The sequence below is a fragment of the Labeo rohita genome, chromosome 21 (assembly GCF_022985175.1).
Source record: "Labeo rohita strain BAU-BD-2019 chromosome 21, IGBB_LRoh.1.0, whole genome shotgun sequence".
In the NCBI taxonomy this organism is placed as follows: domain Eukaryota; kingdom Metazoa; phylum Chordata; class Actinopteri; order Cypriniformes; family Cyprinidae; genus Labeo; species Labeo rohita.
In genome coordinates this window covers 29,819,564-29,843,377 of record NC_066889.1, presented here as the reverse complement: position 1 = coordinate 29,843,377, position 23,814 = coordinate 29,819,564, and the positions used below count along the sequence as shown (strand labels likewise).

Here is a 23,814-nt window from a genome sequence, read left to right as displayed (position 1 = left end):
ATATAGCGTCAACCACCAATATACCTAAAGATAATGTTACAATGTATACAACATAATGAGCTTCCTACAGTATTTTCTGACTGACAGGCTGATGCATTCAAACGCTCACGTGCATGTGTGTTCACGCTCTGTGAATAACATTTGCGCCTCGTAGGAAATGTGGCTGCATGCTTGAACGGTCAAACGCACTTGTTGGTCAAAACGCCCGTTTTTGAGAATGAATGTAAACAGTGTCAGAATGTCGGAACTGTGCATTTTCAGGTGTTTCCCTGTAAATGCAAATTGGAGTCCTCTTGCTATCTGTTCATATTAAATTTAACATTAATTAAACGACATTTACAAGAAACATTCTTTTTTTGCTTTTTATTACTTTTTCAGTGTTTATTTAGAAATACTATTTCATTTGCTAATATTTATATTAATATTTTCCTTATATTTTGCCTTCAATTACTGCGTATTAGTTTTACTGTAGTATCGAGAATCACAAAACTACAGTGTCATCTGAAAACTGTTTCATCCCGTGTGTGTGTGTGAGTGTGTGTCTGGTCTGTCAGCATCTATAACAGAACACTCTGTGTTTACACTGAGCAGATCTCTGTCTTTCTGCTTTTCCCATTACACATCACCCCCTCTCTGCTCCTCCTCAGCCAATGACCCTGATGGAGGAGAAAGAGGCCAGGAAGCCCCGCCCACCGGCCCGCCCGCCCGCCGCACGCACTAAATAACAGACCTCGTTTCATTGCTGCGCCCTGAACACCTGCAAAACTTTCAGAGGGAAAAAAAAAAACACGACTGAGTGAGTGAGTGAGAGAGAAACGAGTATGTTTGAACACAGCGGCCAGACAAAAGCCTTTCATGAGAGGGCACTTCTGTGGGAAAAACTCCTCACAGTGTCCGGTTACATTCCTGTCGCTCTCTCTCTGTCTGTCTCACTCACTCTCTGTTTCTTTAAACAAGAACGAAAGAGTGAATAAAAAAATGTGTCAAGAGTAGGTCACATTTCAGCGTCAAACCAAAAGGCATTAATATTAAACTATATTCTGTTTAGAGAAAATGAAGCATACTGTAAATTGTGACAGTTGTGACAGACTGTTTTCATGACAATTAAACACATTTACCCCCCAAATTCTTATAACTACTATGCATCCAAACATTTTACATTTAGCTTTTTCGTTATTCCTATTATTCATAGTTGTGCTTCACATTAGATTATGCATAGAGTGCATTTCATTTAAATGCATATTTTTTGTGCATAAAGTGCTTTTAATTAAAGTGCATATTTTTGTGCACAAAGTGCTTTTTTGTGCATAAAATGCATAATAGCAAGGCTGTGCATTTCATTTAAGTGAATATTTTTTGTGCATAAAATGCGTAATATATTTTATGTTGTATTTAACACAACATAAATGCAATTTAATAATCATCATAGTCATTGTTGTACTATAGTATGACAATTTCTTTTTTAATTATGGCAAAAAAAAATTGAGGTATGGGTTAATTGGCGACAATAATAATAATAATAATAATAATAATCACAATGCAAAAAATGTGAAAAAATGAGGAAATTACATATCTTTAAAAGTAAGGCATTTATACATAAATACAATTTTTGCTGTGTGTTAAAAAAGCTGTATCATAAACTAATGCAAAAGTAAAATGATCAGATGCATGACAGTAATGAGAATTTGGGGGTTAAATGTGCTTAACTGTTATAAAACTAAAGTGACAATGTCAGCTTTTTATTTATAGTATATCATATACATTTATATTTATATATTTGTATATTTATAGTTTTGTTTTTTTACAAAAAATAATACTTTGTATTTACTACATTTACTTCATAATATACTTAATTTTTTTCCTTTTTCAAATGGTATGAAATATGGCCTGGACAAGTTTTTGTACAAGAAATACAGTGAAAAACAAATTCAGAATACCACAATTTGTGCACAGCCTTTGCATTTGCGAATGTTTTTCTGCATTCGGTCTCATATCTTCGGTTTCTGTACGATGTTTAGAGCTCGTAACCCCAGCGGGTTTGATTTCTGCTCTATGTGTCACGACACACACGCAAAGTAAACAGCTTCTTAAATACATATTTATTGGATAATTAGGGCTGTAATTGGTTCAAGATGTAACGAGATGGACGTTAAACCAGCAACTGCAGCAAAAATTAGCACTTGGAAAAACAGTAGCACGTACTGCCCACACCGTGAGAGTGAGAAAAACACACACACACGTCAAACGCACATAAACAAACACATAAAACACACGCAAGAGCTTTCTACGATTGCAAATGGCTGCACACACACATACACACACACGCGCATGCATGCATGCAAACGGCAGCCATAACCAAAGCACTGATGGAATGGAATGTCAATGGCGTCACACACACACACACACACACACACACACACATACACACTGCCAGATGTTCAACTGCCTTTTAGGAAAACCAAGATGAGATTTCCTCTCAACTTACACACACACACAGATAATCCGAACACTTCACTTCAACCTGACACTTCCTGAAATTCCAGTCATGCACAACAACATGTGAACAACTGCAGGAATTTCACTGCTAAATCAGGCTTCGTCTGTCTAATAGAAAAGTTGCGACTTAACTAGTTACAGAGCAATTAAGAAAAACACTTATAAAACAGAGGATTGGTCAATCCAGTGCTAAAATACACAAATCAATACCAGCTGGTGATCACAATTGATGAAATTAGGTTATTTTAGCATTATTGAGTTACTATTATAGTGTTTATTTTAGTGCTGTTAAATGATTAATTGCGATTAATCACATGCAAAATAAAAGTTTTTGTTTACATAAATGAATGCACACATACAGTATATATTTTGAAAATATTTACATGTGATTAATGTTATATATAAATATATTTAATATATAAAATAGGGTTGGCAAACGATTAATCGTGATTAATCGCATACAAAGTTTGACTAATATATGTGTGTGTGCTGTGTACAAGCACATACATGTGTATATTTAAGTATATGTATTTATTATAATTTAATATATGTATTTAATATAGTATATGTATTTAAAAATAATTTTTAAATTATATATAAATAAAAATATTTTGTACATAAATAACATATTTCTCTTAAATACGTACATTAAATTGTGTGTATTTACTGTATATATACATAATAATCACACACAGAACACACATATATTAGGCAAAATCAAACTTGTATTTTGTATGCAATTAATCGCGATTAATCGTTTGACAGCCCTAACATATTTTTTTAAATATATCCATGTGTGTATACATACACACTAAATATACAGAGTACACACACATATATTACATAAACAAAAACTTTTATTTTGGATGCGATTAATCACGCTTAATCGTTTGACAGCACTATTTATATTTAGATTAAGTTTTCATTTTCTTAATGTCCATTTTAAATTTAGTAATAAATAAATAATAATAATTTTTTAAAATATAATTGTCCATTTTCATTTTAAATTTAGTTCGTTTTCACAATTTTTATTTCATTTTTATTAGGCTTTTTGTTTTAAATGTCTATATAGTTTTTATTAAGATTTTGAAATTTTTTTTATGCCCCATTTGCATTTAAATTGAGTTAATGTTTTAGTTATTTTTTGTGTTTTTGACATTTTATTTAAATGTTTTAATAATATTTTGAACATTTTTATATATTGCAATCGCATCTTTATTTATTTATTTATTTATTTTTATTTTTGCAATTTCAGTTTTTTCCCCATAAATAAAGGAAAGGGTTTTTTCTCTCTCTGCTTTTATTAACCGTAATAACCTTGACTGGAGTAATAAGGAAACAGCCCTCAGTCATTATTTTCTCCATAAAAGGAAAGAATCAAGACCAAATCCATAAAGCAACACAACGGCATCTGAAGGAAGAACATGAAAACATCCTCTAAACCCAGACTCCATCCCACTTGCATCAGCGTTTCTGGACCAAATGTGCACCGATTCCCACCGAACAGATTCCCACATCAAATTAGAAGGACAGACATCAAGGTGCTGCTGAAACACTCACATCAGGTAAACTGATTCATCAAACACTTTACACAGCTGATGAGATCCTGGCCTCTAGATATCTGTTTAGCAGCGTGTTAAAACTTCTAAAAAAAAAAAAAAACACAACAAAAAAACCCAAAAATTCACATACTCACTCCAGACGGGACAAAAACACCTAGCAACCACATAGCAACAGCCTAAACGCTCAGAATTAAAAATAGCACTAAAATGTTACAAAAAGAAGTCATAAAATGTGTTGCGGTTGTACTTATCAGATTTCATTTTGTTGGCTCTGTAATGTTCCACATATATGGTATGTTAAAAAAAAAATGAAATACAAAAACAAACAACACTTTCAGCACTCTAGATACACTTTCGATGATAAAAGCAGCAACATAATGAGTGTTCATTTTGAACTCCGTATACAAATACAACATCAATGAAACCACCAGGAACACACACACTTCTACCTCTGACACAGATGACATCACACACACACACACGTGAGGCGCGCTAGCATTAGCCTCTGTCACTGCTCAATTATGGCAGCCATTACAGTGGCACATCTTCCAGCGGCACACTTGACAATATCCAAACAAGTCAGCCGTTTTAATTAAAAGTTCTCTGTTTCAGCGTGCTCCTCACCTGCCGTGTTAATTACACACAGTGCTGCTGTTCCTCTGCCTTTATTTTCAGACGGCTAATTACTCTTTTTTGAGTCTCTTCACCTTCACCGCTATGAGCAGGTGCGGCGACAAAACAAGGTGTGCTGTTCCCACCCCGCGCGCAAATCACCGCCATTCGTTAAGGACAAGACCACTCGTTAACACACAGGACGTGTTACTGGTTAATTCTTCAGTGCCTGAGAAATAGAGTTCTCAGTTATGTCTCATTTAGGTACCAACTTTGTCTGCCTTTCCACTAAAAAACTTGCACTTACAATCACGAAGCTTCATTAAGGGAAAACATTTGCTCAAAAAAAGTTGTACTGCTGAGAAGTTGGTCTTTCAAAACTTATGAGAGTTAAATGAGACATAAATGAGATTCACATTAAGTACTTCATCTCAAACGTTTCTCTTTAAAAACGGAACTGAAAACCCAATAAAATTTTAATTGCCCAGAAAGTTGCTCTTTTTTAACTTATGAGACTTTAATGAGACATAACTGAGAATTTAACGGCTCAAAAAATGTTCTTTTATAACTTCTGAGACGTAAATGAGACAATTGCGAATCACATGAAGTACTTCGCCTTAAATGTTTCTCCTAAAACTAAAAATCATGAAGCTTCAATAAGGCAAAGTGTTACCTCAAGAACATTTTATTGCTCAGAATTTGGTCTTTTAAAACTTACAAGACTTAAATGAGACATAAATGAGAATCACATTAAGTACTTTGTCTCAAAAACCCGAACTGAAAACCCAATAGCACTTAATTGCCCAGATGTTGCTCTTTTATAACTTTTGAGACTTCAATGAGAAATAACTAAGAATTTAACTGCTCAAAAAGTGCTCTTTTATAACTACTGAGACATGAATGAGACATAATTAAGAATCATATAAACTACTTTGTCTCAAATGTTTCTCCTAAAAAAAGACCGAAAATCATGAAGCTTCAATAAGGCAAAGTGTTAACTCAATAACACTTTATTGCTCAGAAGTTGCTCTTTCAGAATTTATGAGACTTGAGACATAAATGAGAAATGCATTAAGCATTTACCTTTGCCTCAGATGTTTCTCCTAAAAAATCAACACTGACAATTATGTAGATTTATTAATGGAAAGAGTTAATTCAATACAATTTTATTGGGGAGAAAATGGTCTTTCATAACTTATGTGAGACTTAAATGAGACATAACTGAGAATCACATTAAATAGTTTGTCTCAAATGTTTCTCCTAAAAACCCGAACTGAAAACACAATAACATTTAACTGCCCAGAAAGTTGCTCTTTTTTAACTTACGAGACTTAAATGAGACATAATTGAGAATTTAACTGCTCAAAATTGCTTTTATAACGTATGAGACGTAAATGAGACAATTGAGAATCACATGAAGTACTACTTAAATGTTTCTCCTAAAACCTGAACTAAAAATTACAAAGATTAATTAAGGCAAAGAATTAACTCAATAACATTTTATTGCTCAAAAGTTGCTTTCAGAACTTATGAGAAATAAATGAGACATAAATGAGAAATGCATTAAGTATTTACCTTTGTCTCAGATGTTTCTCTTAAAAATTCAACACTGACAATCGTAGAGATTTACTAATGGAAAGAGCTCATTCAATACAATTTTACTGGGCAGAAGTTGCTCTTTCAGAACTTATGAGAAATAAATGAGACATAAATAAGAATCACATTAAGTATTTACCTTTGTCTCAGATGTTTCTCTTAAAAATTCAACACTGACAATCATGGAGATTTATTAATGGAAAGAGCTCATTCAATACAATTTTACTGGGCAGAAGCTGCTCTTTCATAACTTATGTGAGACTTAAATGAGACATAATTGAGAATTACATTATGTACTCTGTCTCGAATGTTTCTCCTAAAAACCTGAACTGAAAACCCAATAACATCTGATTTCCCAGAAAGTTGCTCCTTTATAACTTATGAGACATTAATGAGACATAATTGAGAATTTAACTGCTCAAAAATTGCTCTTTTATAACATCTGAGACATAAATGACACAATTGAGAATCACATGAAGTAATTTCTCTCAAATGTTTCTCCTAAAACCTAAACTAAAAATTACGAAGCTTAATTAAGGCAAAGCATTAACTCACTAACATTGTATTGCTCAAAAGTTGCTCTTTCAGAACTTATGAGAAATAAATGAGACATAAATAAGAATCACATTAAGTATTTACCTTTGTCTCAGATGTTTCTCTTAAAAATTCAACACTGACAATCATGGAGATTTATTAATGGAAAGAGCTCATTCAATACAATTTTATTGGACAGAAGTTGCTCTTCCATAACTTAAGTGAGACTTAAATGAGACATAATTGAGAATTACATTATGTACTTTGTCTCGAATGTTTCTCCTAAAAACCTGAACTGAAAACCCAATAACATCTGATTTCCCAGAAAGTTGCTCCTTTATAACTTATGAGACATTAATGAGACATAATTGAGAGTTTTACTGTCTGAGATGTAAATGAGACATAAATGACCATCACATGAAGTACTTTGTCTCAAAAGTTTCTCTTAAAAACCTGAACTGAAAACCACAAAACTTCCTTAAGGCAAAGCGTTAACTCTAATACATTTTATTGCTCAAAAGTTGGTCTTTTATAACTTACGAGACTTAAATGAGACATAAATGAGAATCACATTAAGTATTTACCTTTGACTCAGATGTTTCTATTAAAAATTCAACACTGACAATCATGGAGATTTATTCATGGAAAGAGCTCATTCAATACAATTTTACTGGGCAGAAGTTGCTTTTTTAGAATTTAAGGGAGACTTAAATGAGACATAATTGACATTACGTACTTTGTCTCGAATGTTTCTCCTAAAAACCTGAACTGAAAATCGAATTCATTAAGGCAAAAAGTTCACCCAATAAAATTATTGCCCAGAAGTTGCTCTTTTATAACTTGAGACATAATTGAGAATTTAACTGCTGAAAAATTGTTCTTTTATAACTTCTAAGATGTAAATGAGACATAACTGAGAATCACTTGAAGTATTTTGTCTCAAATGTTTTTCCTAAAAACCTGAACTGAAAACCCACTAACATTTAACCGGCCAGAAAGCTGCTCTTTTTTTAAACTTATGAGACTTTAATGAGACATAATTGAGAATTTAACTGCTCAAAAATTGCTTTTATAACACATGAGACGTAAATGAGACAGTTGAGAATCACATGAAGTACTTTGTCTCAAAAGTTTCTCCTAAAAGCTGAACTAAAAATTACAAAGCTTCATTAAAATTAAAAGTTACGAGTTCATTCAATAAAATGTTATTGGGCAGGAGTTGCTTGTTCATAACTTAAATGAGACTTAAATGAGACATAACTGAGAATCAATCACAATAAGCATTTAACTGTTTCAGGTGTTAAAACATGAACTAACAATCATGAAGCTTCATTAATGAAAAGAGATAATTCAGCACAATTTCAGTGAGCAGAAGCTTATGAGCATTAAATAAGACAAAAGTGAGAATCACATTAAGTATTTCAATTTGTCTCAGATGTCTCCACTAAAAAAAACCTGCACTGACATTAATGAACTCAAATGACAAATTTATCTCTGAACTAAATTTGTTGCTCAGAGGTTGAAACTGGTCTTTCATAATGAGACATAATTGAGAAACACATGAGACTTTGAAAGTAAAAACAGACACAAATGAGTGAATGAAAGACTTTTCTCAGAACAAACATCGGAGATTTCAGTAGAAGTCTTCATTTGCAGTCTAAGAGAAACATTTGAGACATTAAAGAGATCAAATCAGTCATTTTTCTTGACTTTCAGTGCGTGTCAACTGCATGGGAACCTTCAGGAACTTGTTTGAAAAGGGTAGGGCGATTTTCCAAAGGTTATTGTGAATGAAAGTGTAAGATCAGCACCGTGCGATGGGTGTTTCCCATCAATCGTCATTACCCACAATGCACTTTGCCCCTATTGTTGTTTCATGAGGGTGCTGAATCACTGTAGACAGTGGCGTCTTTAGTCGGTACACTTTCCCAGGCCGTATTTTAAGTCATTCATTACGACCGCGGACGGGACGGGATCAGAAATGACAGAGTCCAGTTCAGGCCGCGCGTCTCTGTAAAGCGTCTTTGTGCAAAACAAATAAAACAATAACATTCAATTATATGGATCTGAATGGAAGTGAACGGATTGAACCGGATCGCCGGCGCGCCTTAACCGAATCCGACAGATGGAAAGCGGACTTTATTACCCATCACGGCACCAAACCGCACCAGATTAGATCAGACTGGACCCGACTACCTGAACTAAACAAGACTCTAATGGAAAAGCCCTTAGATAAACCACAACGAGCAGATCTAACAGTAAGCGAAGGTGAAAAGCAGCTCCGTTCCAGTCAGGAGACCCGCACACAAAAACAGGAAGTAGCTCTGCCTGCACTTCCTTACAGACATCAGCGTCTGTCCAAAACAACACGAGCGCTGCTCACTCGCCCTTCAAAATCAGCCTGTTTATCAGCTGCTTGGCATCAACATCCATTTTTGTCTGGTTTAATTGTACTTATATTTTCCTGTTTATGTATTTTCTTTTTTTTTAACTTGAGCAGACTTTATCAGGGTTACTCTGGGACAATAAAATATCAAATAACAACCATGCAAAATACATACAAAATAATATAAAGCATGACAAATCAGTATTTTTGTCAAGTTATACAGTAAAGAGCATATTTAATAAGCTTAAAACAAGATGCATTTATTTAAGCAACAAAATTTTGTAAGATGCTTGTGATAATTGTGCTTAAATTAAGAAATAAGGGGGAAAAATAATCTTATAGTCTTATACATTATTTATTTATTGCCAAAATAAAAAACAGTAAAATATATTTTTTAAGATTGTTAAATAATTAAATATATATATATATATATATATATATACAACAATTATATTTAACAATTATAATATATATATATATAACAATTTTAAAAATAATTGTACAAAAAATAATTGTAAATAATACAAATAATTAGTAAATCTAACTTGTTTAATGATGTTAAACAAGGATAAATAATTCTTAAATATAATGAATAGGAAATCTAACTTGTTTAATGGTGTTAAATAATAAATAACACTTAAAAATAATGAATAGTAAATGTATCTTAATTTTTAAATCAATCAAAACAATAAGGAGTAAATGTAACTTATTTAAGGATATTAAATAACAATAATTTAAAAAACAATGCATAGTAAATATTCCTCATTTAAGGATGTTAATAAATAATAAAATATTTAATCAAATTTAAGGATGTTAAAAAACAAGTAATAAAAAATAATGAATAGTAAATCTACCCCATTTAAGGATGTTAAATAATAATAAATTACAGTGAAAATAATAAGTCATATTTCTAGCTTATTTAAGGATGTTAAATAATATATATTAAAAAAAACAATAGTAATCTAACTTTTATAATTAATTAAACTTTAATGTATACAGAGTACTGATTAATTAAAATTATGATTTTTTTTATTAGTATTATTTAAAAACAATTGCTGTGAACCCTGTAGTTTTTAAATGGCATTTAAAGTCAACATGAAATTTGACCAGGACTTGATTCTTACACTTCAGGAAATGACTGTATCATGAAAAATGCCGGACTTAAATAGACGAAGGTGGAACAACAGAGGAATTGATGACGTCAGATGGAAAGAAAAGTAGTTTCAGAGGCGGAGCAAGTTATTTGACAGCTTATTCTTCATAATTACATGATGAATCATTGACATTAAGACCAGCGACACAAATTAAGAGCTTAAACAGAGCAGGTTTTGATTTGGCGTTGACTTTAAAGACGTCCGCACCGCAGTCTATACATGACATAAGCGCTAATCAACATGCGGCGAATGTTGCGTCTGCGCCCGTCCCGAACAGTTCAAGCACAAATAGGTTTAAGAGCCCCATTTCCAGGTCAAACAAACAGCGTGTGAGAGCCCAGACCAGCCTTATCAAAGCAGCGCAGAGATAAAAAGCAAGAAACATATTCACAAACACACACACACAGACATTTAATCACAAAGGAAGTGGGCTACAGGACACAACAATGTCAACAGAGCGAGAATCCAGCCAACGGCACGGTGGGAAACAAACTCTGCTGACGTAACTTTGGAGGACACACAGGACACCACGACTGCTTTTTGGGGGAACGAGACGCAAACAAGTTCAAAACAACAGAAGCTATTGTGCCACCGAAGGCCCGTTCCGAGGCCGATTGGGGCCCGTTAAGGGCCGCTTTGTCATGATTGTGATGCTTTTTATTAAAGTTCATTAAAGCCAATATTTATTTTACCTTTATGAAAGCATTTTTATGAAGATCTGATCAAAATAAAATAAAATATACACTACTAGTCAAATGCTCAGAATATTTTTTTATGCTTTTGAAAGTCTCTTCTGCTCACAAAGGCTGTTTATTTGATTAAAAATACTGTAAAATTGTTAAATATTATTACAATTTAATATAAATGTTTATTATGTGAATATGCATTAAAATGTAATTTATTTCCTGCGATCAAAGCTGAATTTTCAGCATCATTACTCCAGCCTTCAGTGTCACATGATCAGAAATCATTCTAATATGCTGATTTGCTACTGTGATACATTTCAGTGATACATTTTGTCCAGGATTCTTTGATGAATGGAACATTCAAAGTAACAAAAAGAACCTTTTTTTACTGTCACTACTGATCAATTAAATGCATGCTTGATGAATTAAAGTATTCATTTCTTTCTATTTTTAAATCATACTTACCCCAAACTTTTGTGTTTTTAACACTGATAAGTTTCTTAAGTAGCAAATTTGCATATTAGAATGATTTCTGAAGGATCATGTGACAGTGAAGACTGGAGTAATGATGCTGAAAATTCAGCTTTGATCGCAGGAATAAATTACATTTGAACAGATATTCACATAGAAAACAGCTATTTCAAATTGTAAAAATATTTCACAATTTTACTGTTTTTACTGTATTTTTGATCAAATAAATGCGGCCATAGTGAGACTTTCAAAACCATTTTAAAAACATTGACCGGTAGTGTATAATCTGGAGTATTATTTAAAATATCCAGTTTACTCAGGGGCATTTTTTGTCCACCCATTTGAAATATCTGGGGCATTTTCGGTGTCATTTTTGCCCTGAGCACTGGATAAATTTACTTTCAGCAAGAAAAAAAAAAAACAGTGAATTTGGGACAGATGGTATAAAATACAGTCAGAGGCCAGAAAATCAGAGCAGCTGAACAAAAGCAGCAGGAACTGAAGACACTCTTGATCAAGGATGAACTGATTTCTTATATAAAAGTAGAGATGGTTCGCCTTTCGTGTATTGACATCTGTAAGGTCATCCAGGGACTCAAACGGCACATTCACATGCTGCACAGATAGTGAAGTGTAGTGAACTAAACTCATCAGTGAGACAATGAAAGTGAAGTGAGATTTTCCCCAGTGCTGACGTAACGCTGGCTTTCTGGCATCTTTTCTCAGCGAGCTCAGCGTGACGTCTCTAGACGGCTAATAATAAAGCACGAGCATTCTTAGCATAGATGCTACGGCGTTTAGAGGAAATGGTGAACTCAAGTGGCCTAAATGACAAAAGTGGCTCATGTGCATTGAAAGTTTAGAGGATCTGATTGCATGAAGATTCATACTGATTACTGGTACACTGGTAAAATGCATTTACTGTTTATCTGATAGAAACAATTAAAATTCAGCACAAGGCATTTCAAAATTCCTATTAAAAAATAAATGAAGAAAATATGATAATTCATAAGTAAAAAATTTAGTAGTGACTTTTATTCTGAACCACCAAAATGCTAATACTGAGGACTGTAAATGCATCAGAAAATGTTGTAAAAATAATAATACTACTAATAATAAAATAAATAAAAAATAAATAAATAAACCATATGTATTTAAACATTAAATAAATATTTAAATATTTAATGTAAATTATATATAAAAATTGTATGCATTTAAATATTTTTATTGATTTAAATTTTAATGTATTTATTTGTTTAAATATGTAAAAAAAAAAAATCTTAATGCAGACATCACTCATTTTAAAATTTAAATGAGAACATATGAGATGCAAAGCTGTCTTATGATTTAAGACTTGAAATAAAAAAATAAATAAATAATTATGTATTTAAACATTTATATTAATTTAAATTTTAAATAAATATTTGAATATTTAGATTAATGTAAATTTGAAATTAAAATGTATGCATTTAGATATTTATATTGATTTACACTTTAAATAAATATATCAATTTATTTGTTTATATATTTACAAAACTAAAAAAATAAAAACTTAAGATTTTAAATCTTAATGCAAAGCTGTCGTACGACTTAAAACTTGAAATCAATAAATAAAAAGTAAAAAAATTAAAAAATACACTTGTGTATATAAACATTTATATTAATTTAAATTTTAAATAAATATTTAAATATATTTAGATGAATGTAAATTTGAAATAAAAATGTGTGCATTTAAATATTTATATTTTAAATCTATGTATTGTTTAAATATGCAGAAACTTTTTTTTTTAATCTTAATGCAGAAATCACTGATTTGAAAGTTCTAAATAAGAACATATGAGACGCAGAGCTGTCACACGACTGAAGTCATCATATGGACCACTTCTGCATTGTAAGTTTTGTCACTTCAACCTGCAAAGTGTGGTTAAAAAAGTGCTTTTAAGGAACAGAAGTTGCCAGGAGGAATTTTTAGGCCCATTTTATCTCACGCGAGCAAAAAAGCCGAGCAGAAATAACCCCGGCAAGTCAGAGGCCTGAAAATCGGACTATTATAAGCGGGCTCATTATTAGCATTAGATAGCAAATTGTAGCAATAATATTGCTATTACAAGCTAAAACGCTCATTAATTCCTAATCTCAGGCACAATTAAAGGGTTTGATATTCCTCCGCATCTCTCCCCCTCGCCGCCTCGGCTCCTTTTCTGCCGTCGTTCTGCTCGCTAAGAGAAAGACAAAGCCGCTCTGAGAGGTGCTGGATTGTGGGAGGAGAAATCTTCTTCTCTCTCTTCATCTGTGCGCTTAATGCAATCGCTGGCGTTTGATTGACAAGCATAACCAAAACAGAGCGATGCAAATAGCAGCAGGCTTTGCGCCCAGCACTTTTTTCGGCCCGCGTACAAGCGCGTTATTAAAAGAACCCCACTTTTCGACGTGGCTTAATAAGCTACGGCTGTTACCAGAACAAACGTACGCCGCGCCATCCGGGGCCTATCCGCCGCCGGTAGCCGAAATCTCCGAGACTGGCACGGGAAACGGGTCTAAGACAGATAAATACTACGCAAATTTAGCAGCGTGCCCACACGTTGCTGTTATTTATTTAATACGCCGTCTCTTTCCCCAACGATTCACACTTTTCCGAGCATTTCCGAGCCAAGTTGCATGGCAACAGACTAGCTGTAGTTTGCAAGACCCCCCTCCGTCCTCCTGCCCGACTTTCCAACAGCGCAAAACTGCGACACAATTGAGGCGAAAGCGCAGGAACCGAGGGGCAAAGGAGGGGGGCGGCATGCAAATGATCGAACCCTAAACAACACTCAAGTCTGAAGAAAACAATAGCAGGCATTGAGAACACACGAAGGCCGCGACTGCCGAACGCCGTCTCTGCCCTCCATCTGTGCGCTCGGATCATCTGAAAACAAACGCACGCTGGAAAAAGCGTGCGCGCTTCCTAAACGCACCTCCAGGGTCAAGGTCATTTATTTTTTCGCTGGTGTAATTATTTATTTATTTGCTGCTGCCGCAGGAAACATTCATCAGAGGGGGAATTAGAATCAGCTCTCGCTCGTGCGTTTCCAAAGCAAACCACATTACAAGCCGCGACGTAATAAAATGTCACGTTTTATAAAACGAGCACTTTAACAATGCAAATCCGCGCGTGAGGAAGCCTGCAGGTGCGGCGTCCATATTGCACAAATTATGCATGAGCGTGTTTGTGCAGAAAGCAAACCGAACGCCGTCGTCTGCCACAACAAACCGAATTCTCACAGCCTGTGAACACCTGAAGTTTTTAAAGGGCTCTGACATCTCACAGACACACATTGCACATTTAAACCAAGCTGGTAATTACTCGGTGACAGCAACCGAGGGCCGACGAAACGACCCGGCAAAAACACACAAGGTTGGGTTGCATTCGACATACTTGAGCCAGAGAAGTGTCCGCTTCCCAGGGACGTCGGTCCGTTCTTCCCGCTGCTGACAGGAGGGGAAAACATCTACAAAACAATCGTGACAACACATTAGAAACTTTCACAACCAGCCCTGAATCAAAAAAACACATACTGGTTAAAAAAAGCACTGCAGACATGCTCATCACAGCATCTTAAATGCATGCAATTTAATTTGATTAATAGCATAACCTGCTGTTAAACTCAAATGTGATCCGATTGCAATGTCGAAACCAAGCCCAATTGGACGTAATCGGTGTCCTGAGTGCATAAACTAGCCTGACTTCAGCCTGCACACAGACAGCTGGAATATTTTTGGATCTGTGGCTTCATAAAAGCACATTTCCTGAGTGAAAACTTCCCAAAAGCATTTCTCACAGGATGCACATTTAGCTCTGAACCGCTAGAATCTACTCTAATCTCACGTTGCTTGTCAAAAACATTCTGATGGAATTTCTGTCATCATTTGGAGGAAATCCTAACGGGATCGAACTAGAATTCTCCCGAATTCCAGCCGAGCAGAATTGCATTAGGACCGAGTGCCAAATGATAATGACGAGAAATTCCATTAGAAGCTTCTCTCTCTTTTTTTTTTTTTTTTTTACGGTTCAACACAACATTGATATGAATCTATGAAAGCAAAGGGAAAAAACACAAGAAAAGACTGAATAAAGTGGGATATACTACCATTGATGTGGGGAACATTTTCAAATCGCTGTTTCGCATCTATAAGACAACAGAATTACTAATGCAACATCACATCTAGCAAATCCACACAAGCTTTTGCAACTTTCTTTCAGATTTCAAATGCAAAAAAGTCATCTTACAAGACTTCTACAGAGTCATTTGCGCGGAGAAACACAATGAAATGTGACAAAAACGAAACACAAAGTGTGATCGTTGACCTCCGGCGTGCAGAAACGCAAAGTGACTTACCGCGCTGAAATCCAGTAAATCGCTCAGTTCTTTATCCGTCCCTAACGCGGCCATTCTCTGATGATGATGATGGTGATGATGATGGTGATGATGCATTTTTAGAAATATCACATAAACCTAAAAACATGGAAACAGATCGCAATGAGAAAACACCCGATCAGGAGGAGCGTGTCTGATCTTCAGAACACACACACACGCTTACGCGCACGCACGCACACGCACACACACACGCACAAACGCACAAACACACACACACACGGACCCACGGCACGATCGAGCCCCAAAAAATCCACTCTGCGTGAAAAAGACACTGTGCTTCACAGCAACATTCTGCCACAAGGTGAAGCGGACGCGCAGGTGTCCGGTAGCGCGATCGCGAACAAAGTCTCTCCAAGTGTCCCTCCGACGCGCGGCGGCGGCGGCTTCAGCAATCCGAATCGAGACACGCGATCGCTAACTGAGGGAGAATGTGGATTAAATAAACACGCAGATCTGCCCGCGATGTGTTGCGCTCGGCTCGTGGAGTGTTTTATTGACAGGACGCTGAAGCTCCGGATCAGTGTGCGCGTACAGCCACCTACTGCAGGAGCGCTCCGAGCAGACACGGCACTCGCGGGAAAAAGACTAACTTTGACTGCCACGACCTTACATTAAACGTTTGCTTCGACATAGACGGGTTTTAGTCATTATTTCATATTTGTGCGCGCGATCTGGAGAACAAATGACAGCTGAAAGCAGCTCGGAGTCAACTTTGGGTCACTTCATTTTTTTTTTTTTTTTTTTAATAGAGAAAAAACGTTTTGGATAACTTTTGGTTTTACATTTACAAAAAAAATTAAAGAAAGCAAGAAAAATAAAGAAAAATAGAGACAATATGTGTTTTAATAGAGAAAAACGTTTAAATAAGAAAACAATCAAGAAAGAATTAAAGAAAAAATAGTTAATAAAAAGGGAAAAAATAAAGCAAAACAAATAAATGAGTGGATAAAAAGGGAATTTTCTTTAATAAATGTACTTTTCAACTGTACATATAAAAATTAAATAAAGCAATAAAAAATAAATGAAGGGGAAAAGAAAATAAAAAGAGAAAAATATGTATATTATTGTATAGGGACAAATATAAAAATCACGTTTTAATCACCTTTCAGGATGTTTAAATAAAAAATAATATAGAAAGAATTAAAGAAAAAAGTGAAACAAATAAAGTAAAACATTTTGCATAGAGGAAAAAACGTTTTTAATCACTTTTGATCTGTGCATGTAAACAGGAAGAAAAAATAAAAATAAATTAGGGAGAAAAGAAAACAAAAAGAGAAAAATATGTATATTGTATATGTATAATAGGGGAAAAAACATGAAAATCACTTTATAATCACCTTTTGAGATGTTTAAATTAAAAGAGAATAATAATAATATAGAAAGAATTAAAGAAAAAAGTATAACAAATAAAATAAAACATTTTGCATAGAGGAAAAAAATGTTTTTAATCACTTTTGATCTATACATGTAAACAGGTAGAAAAAATAAAAATAAATTAGGGAGAAAAGAACACAAAAAGAGAAAAATATGTATATTGTATATGTATAATAGGGGAAAAAACATGAAAATCACTTTATAACCACCTTTGGAGATGTTTAAATACAAAAAAAAATTATATAGAAAGAATTAAAGAAAAAAAAGTGAAACAAATAAAACATTTTTGCATAGAGGAAAAAAAAAGTTTTTAATCACTTTTGATCTGTGCATGTAAACATGAAGAAAAAATAAAAATAAATTAGGGAGAAAAGAAAACAAAAAGAGAAAAATACGTATATTTTATATGTATAATAGGGGAAAAAATATGAAAATCACTTTATAATCACCTTTGGAGATATTTAAATTAAATATTTATTATTATTATAGATATTTAAATTAAAAAATAATAATAATATAGAAAGAATTAAAGAGGAACTATTCACATTTGACCTTTAAAAAATAAACTGAAAAATAAATAAATGAAAAAATAAATACGGTTTTAAAAAAAAAAGAGAGAGAAAAATACATTTAAAAAAGGAAAAACATATTATTTGACCCAAGCTCAAAATCTTAAGTGATCAAAGCATTCAACAATACCTTAGAACTTACATGATCTAGACATATTACTAATCACAAAAAAATATATATTTTAGGCATTTTACTTACTTGAATGTTGATTTATCCAGTCCAGAAAATCAAGATGATGTGCTTCAAGGGAAGTTCGCAGGTTGTGTAACTTCATGTTCAAGTAAATAGACTTATTTTTAAAATCTAGCATCCAATTGCATCGGAAAGCTGAACAATAAGACCTATTAATTGGGTAAATGTGGTCTTAGAGAGGAAAAAATGAGCAGGGTTTGTTAGTCAAGAAAAAAAAAATGTTGTAATATTACAACAGTGGGCCTTACAGCGTTAAACCCTCACTCATATATGCATAACTAGTCATATGCAGGTAGAAATGGTTTTCTAACATGATTTTAGCTGTTAGAGAACAAGAAGGCCTTGCCTGAACTTTTTTTTTCTCAAACGCTGCATGCCAACAAAAAGCACTGCAGCATTTTCCCAAACACCTGTAGTGCTGCAACAGATTGTTTTGCATAAATGGAGAGGAATGGAGTTTTTTCCCCCCAATGAATCTGCAAAGTCACATTGCAGATAAATGCATATCAACTAAAACACAAAGAAAAAATCACTGTGATCAGAATGTGTAGCTCACAGTATTGATCCATAAGGATCATCATCAGTTTAACTGATCAATTCATTTCTTCATCTGTGTTTAAACGCATCGTTATGCTTTCATAACAAGTGTTTAATATGGTTGCATTGGTGGATGACACACACGGGCCTTATGAAACCCTGCAGAAGCATCTCTTTAAGAGGTCTGATGTGTCACAGGAGTCCATTATTTCACACACCTGCGCTGAAGCAGTCTCTGTTAACCCACACATCACACACACTCATCAGTGTATTCAACACAAACATGAGGATTGAAGAGCAACAACTCGAGTCTCACCGTCAGCGCTGACATCTGACAGACGGTCAGTTGTCGAGTCGAGTGGATTGATGCACAGAGCTTTCCAGGCCAATCCTGCATCTGTCAAACAGAAATCTAAAGGTTTTAATCATCTAAACAAACACATTTAACAGCAGAGTTCGCTTATAAAGGCATTACCTCGTTATGAAACGTTCATCCAGTTATGTGTTTTAAACTACTCATGCTGCTCAGGTGGGTCAGGAAATGGATGTGTGACAAACAGCATCACTTCCTGTTTGAATGCAGCGCCTCCTGGTGGTTGCAGATTCTGAAGTTGTAGCCGAAGTTGTAGCTTTAGTCCTAAAGTCATGCATATATGCAAAAGTGCATCTTCGTGGCGAGACTTGTTTGTTGTGTCACTGATGAATAATATTGAAAACAAAAATTGTTTGTGCTTTTTGGGCAGCGTGATCTGAACATCACATGGTCCGAATTTGACAAACTGTACAAGATGTGAAGCAGAAGTGCAGAAAAAACCTTCAGATGTGACTGCACAAATCAAAAACAAACACAAATATGATTAAAAAAAAAAATTATTAAAATGGATCTTTCTGGGGTGCCAAATTGGCTATTATTTGGCCAAAAGCATCCTCTATATTGACAATAATTCAATAATTCAAAAAAGCTATATTTTTTTACTTTAAAAAAACCTAACTTACATAAAAAAGTAATATATTATTATAAAAGCTATAAATAAATATATATTAGAACATTTTATTATATTGTAGTAGTTACAGTACAAGTACTTTTTATAAGCGTATAAAACATATGAATATTTTTTTAGTTGTTTTACAGTTTGAGTGACTGAATTAAAAAAATATGTAAAAAAAAAAAAAAAATAAATAAATAAATCAAGCATTTGGTGCCAAAATGCTTTAGAGGCAGATCACAAAATTGGCCATTTTCAGGTTAAAAGCATAATTTCTCCATTGACATATATGAAAAAAAAAAAAAAAAAAAAAAAAAGAAAAAATAAAAAATAAAGCTATATCTTTTGGCTTAATAAAACACAAATATATACAAATAAATGCAATATTAAAATAGAATATTAAATGTAATATTTCATTTTATTATAGTGAGATGTTTATAGGCTTCTTAATCTTAAAAATATTACATTTATTTTAATTTTTTCAGTTGTTTTCAGTTGCTTTTGAGTGACTGAACAAATTATAATAGTAAAAAAAAAAAGAAACAATAGAAATATGCTTAAAAAAAAAACAGAAAAAAAAGAAAAGAAAACAGCACAAAAATCTTGTTAGTCTTTTAGATCCCAAAACTGGCCACAGGATTTTTCCAAACCAGTTAGTTGTTTTAGATGTTATAATTGCAATATAATAGGGTCAAATGCATCCTTCTCTATTCACATTCTAGGGGAAAAAAGGCTGTATGTTTTGCCTTAATAAAATATAAATATACATAAAACAAATACATTATTATATAAAAATATAAATAAATATATAATAATATTTATCACATTATAGTAGATGTTATATTGGAGTATTTTTTTATAGAGTGTTAAAGGTATGAAACTGAGTTTTTCTTTTCAGTTGTTTCACTATTATAGAACCAAATGCATCCTTCTGCACTGACATTTGATTAAAAGAAAGAGGCTTGTAAACTACAGTATTCAGCACAGGTTATCCAGGCTGTAGCATTAATAACCAAACCACTGAAACAGTACGGTATGAAGCACGGGCAGAGCCACGGGGAAGATCAGCGCAGCCTTCGCATGTGATCGAAAGGAACGGGCTGCAGCTGTGGAAACAAAGGGCTGTGTGGAAACCGATTGTGAAACTTCACAAAGATTCCTCCTCGATCATGCAAAAATACCACAGTAATCAATACCGGCAACGGGGCGAATCTGGCTTCGGTCTGGAGTTGCGAGAATTCAGCGAGCTCTGCATGTAAATTCAGCTCAGAGGTGCATGAGCAACATTTGAATTGTTCATTGATTTCTTTCAGTTCTGTGCACTCACAAAATGGACAGAGTGTGTTTAAGTCCGTTGCATGATAAATGCAAATAGTTAGAAGTTTGTTTCTTCATTAGATTTGGAGAAATGTGTCATTCAGTCGCTTGCTTACCAACGGATCCTCTGCAGTGAATGCACAAGTAATCCACACTACTCAAGTCCATCAGTTAACATCTTGAGAAGACAAAAGTTGAAACAAATCCATCATTAAAACATTTTAACGCTTCCTCCTCCTGTCTCATGTTGTCTCTTGCATTAAAATCCAGCCACATATTGGTTTAGAGCTGTTTTGGACTGTTTAAACAGTGTTTGATCTGTGCAGATTTCTCTCCTGATTCAGACCAGATTACTTTTTCCAATGGAGGAAGTGTTACTATGGATTATGGACTTGAATTTTAGTTTAAAAAAAAAACGTCTTCAAGATGTTAACTGATGGACTGGAGTGGTGTGGATTACTTGTGAATTACTGTGATGTTTTTTCAGCAGTTTGGACTCTCATTCTGACGGCACCCATTCACAGCATAGGATCCACTGCTGAGCAAGTGATGAAATAACAAATCAAATCAAAGTATTTTGGTTTAACTTGTTTGTTACTTGATAGAATTTTGACAAAATCCTCAAAACAATGATTTAAAGGAACGGTTTATCCAAAAATGAACATTAGATGAAAATGTGTTTATCTTTAGGCCATCCAAGATTATGATGAGTTTGTTTCTTCATCAGATTTGTGGAAATGTGTCATTCAATCACTTGCTCACCAACGGATCTTCTGCACTGAATGGGTGCCGTCAGAATGAGAGTCCAAACAGCTGATAAAAGCATCATAATCCACAAGTAATCCAGTCCATCAATTAATGTTTTGGACTGTTTTGGCTTGTTAATGGTGCTTGATCTGTGCAGATTTCTCTCCTGATTCAGACCAGACCACTTTTTCACTACAGGAAGTGTTATTATGGATTATGGACTCAGATTTTAGTTACAAATCTTCAAGATGTTAACTGATGTACTGGAGTGGTGTGGATTACTTGTGGATTACTGTGATGTTTTTATCAGCCGTTTGGACTCTCATTCTGACGGCACCCATTCACTGCAGAGGATCCACTGGTGAGCAAACGACTGAATGACACATTTCTCCAAATCTGATGAAGAAAGAAGCTTATTTACATCTTGAATGGCCTTTTTATTTGGAGGATTTAGTCAAATTTCTACCAAGTAACAGACAAAGTTACACTAAAATACTGTAGAGTTTGATTGTGCATTGACATGTGCATTGTGCTGAAAATGTGCTTATCCTTAGTCCATCCAAGATTATGATCAGTTAGTTTCTTCATCAGATTTAGAGAAATGTGTCATCATTTAATCACTTGCTCACCAATGGATCATCTGCAGTGAATGGGTGCCGTCAGAATGAGAGTCCAAACAGCTGATAAAACATCAAAATAATCCACAAGTAATCCACACCGCTCCAGTCCATCAGTTAACATCTTGAGAAGACAAAAGCTGCACGTTTTAAGACATTTTTAACTAAAATCTAAGTCCATAATCCATAATAACGCTTCCTCCTGTGAAAAAGTGAAAAATCTCCTGTTGTCTCTCACATCAAAATCCAGCCACATATTTGTTTAGAGCTGTTTTGGACTGTTTAAACGGTGCTTGATCTGTGCATATTCTCTCCTGATTTAAACCAGACCACTTTTACACTGGAGGAAGTATTCACGGACTCAGAATTTAGTTAAAAAACATCTTCAAGATGTGAACTGATGGACTGGAGTGGTGTGAATTACTTGTGGATTATTGTGATGTTTTTATCAGCTGTTTGGACTCTCATTCTGATGGCACCCATTCACTGCATAGGATCCATTGGTGAGACAGTGATGAAATGACATTTCTTCAAATCTGATGAAGAAACAAACTCATCCTAATCTTGGATGGCCTAAGGATAAGGATATTTTTGGGTAAACTATTCCTCTAAATCATTGTTTGGAGGATTTCGTCAAAATTCTATCAAGTAACAGACAAAGTTAAGACAAAATACTTTGCTTTGATTTGTCATTTCATCACTTGCTCACCAATGGATCCTCTGCAGTGAATGGGTGCCGTCTGAATGAGAGTCCAAACAGCTGATAAAAACATCACAATAATCCACAAGTAATCCACACCACTCCAGTCCATCAGTTAACATCTTGAGAAGACAAAAGCTGAAACAAATCCATCATTAAGACATTTTTAACTCATCATCGGAAAACAAATCAGAGTCCATAACCCATAATAACGCTTCCTCCAGTGAAAAAGTCCATCTCCTGTTGTCTCTCGCATCAAAATCCAGCCACATATTGGTTTAAAGCTGTTTTGGACTGTTTAAACGGTGCTTGATCTGTGCAGATTTCTCTCCTGATTCAGACCAGACCACTTTTTCCAATGGAGAAAGTGTTATTATGAATTATGTACTCGGATTTTAGTTCAAAAAAACATCTTCAAGATGTTAACTGATGGACTGGAGTGGTGTGGATTACTTGTGGATTCTGACGGCACCCATTCACTGCAGAGGATCAGTTGGTGAGACAGTGATTGAATGACACATTTCTCCAAATATGATGAAGAAACAAACGCATCTCCATCTTGGATGGCCTGAGGATGAGGATATTTTCAGCTAAAGTTCATTTTTGCGTAAACTATTCCTTTAAATTAGAATCTGTTCCTCAAATAAAGCTTTACACACTGTCTTTTTTGGAGTTTGACACCTATACCTACTTTTTAAGACATGAGGGTGAATAAATGCTGGTTTTGCTTGAACTATCCCTTTAAGCGAAACAAATAAAGCAAGTTTCTCCTGAGGAGATGAAGATTAATGCTCAAGTCTCTTTCTGAAGCACACAATGCTAAAACATCTTAATACTGACACAATGAGGATGCACACTA

General features: G+C 34.2%; 1 protein-coding gene across 7 annotated transcripts in view; it reads right to left on the bottom strand.

Moving 5' to 3' along the window:
* The window catches only part of LOC127152307 (transcription factor 4), a 180,909-nt gene extending 161,958 nt beyond the window's left edge, over window positions 1-18,951 (bottom strand). Inside the window, exons 1-4 of one of the 7 annotated variants that reach the window (XM_051092895.1) lie at window positions 18,905-18,951; window positions 15,877-15,993; window positions 15,628-15,666; window positions 14,916-14,988 (exon numbers count right to left, since the gene is read on the bottom strand). In XM_051092895.1, coding sequence (XP_050948852.1) covers window positions 14,916-14,988; window positions 15,628-15,666; window positions 15,877-15,993; window positions 18,905-18,919 — 244 coding nt within the window. In that variant the 5' untranslated portion in view covers window positions 18,920-18,951. The other 6 variants (XM_051092894.1, XM_051092897.1, XM_051092900.1 and 3 more) reach the window with 6 other exon arrangements.
* Between the last annotated feature and the right edge of the window lie 4,863 nt (window positions 18,952-23,814).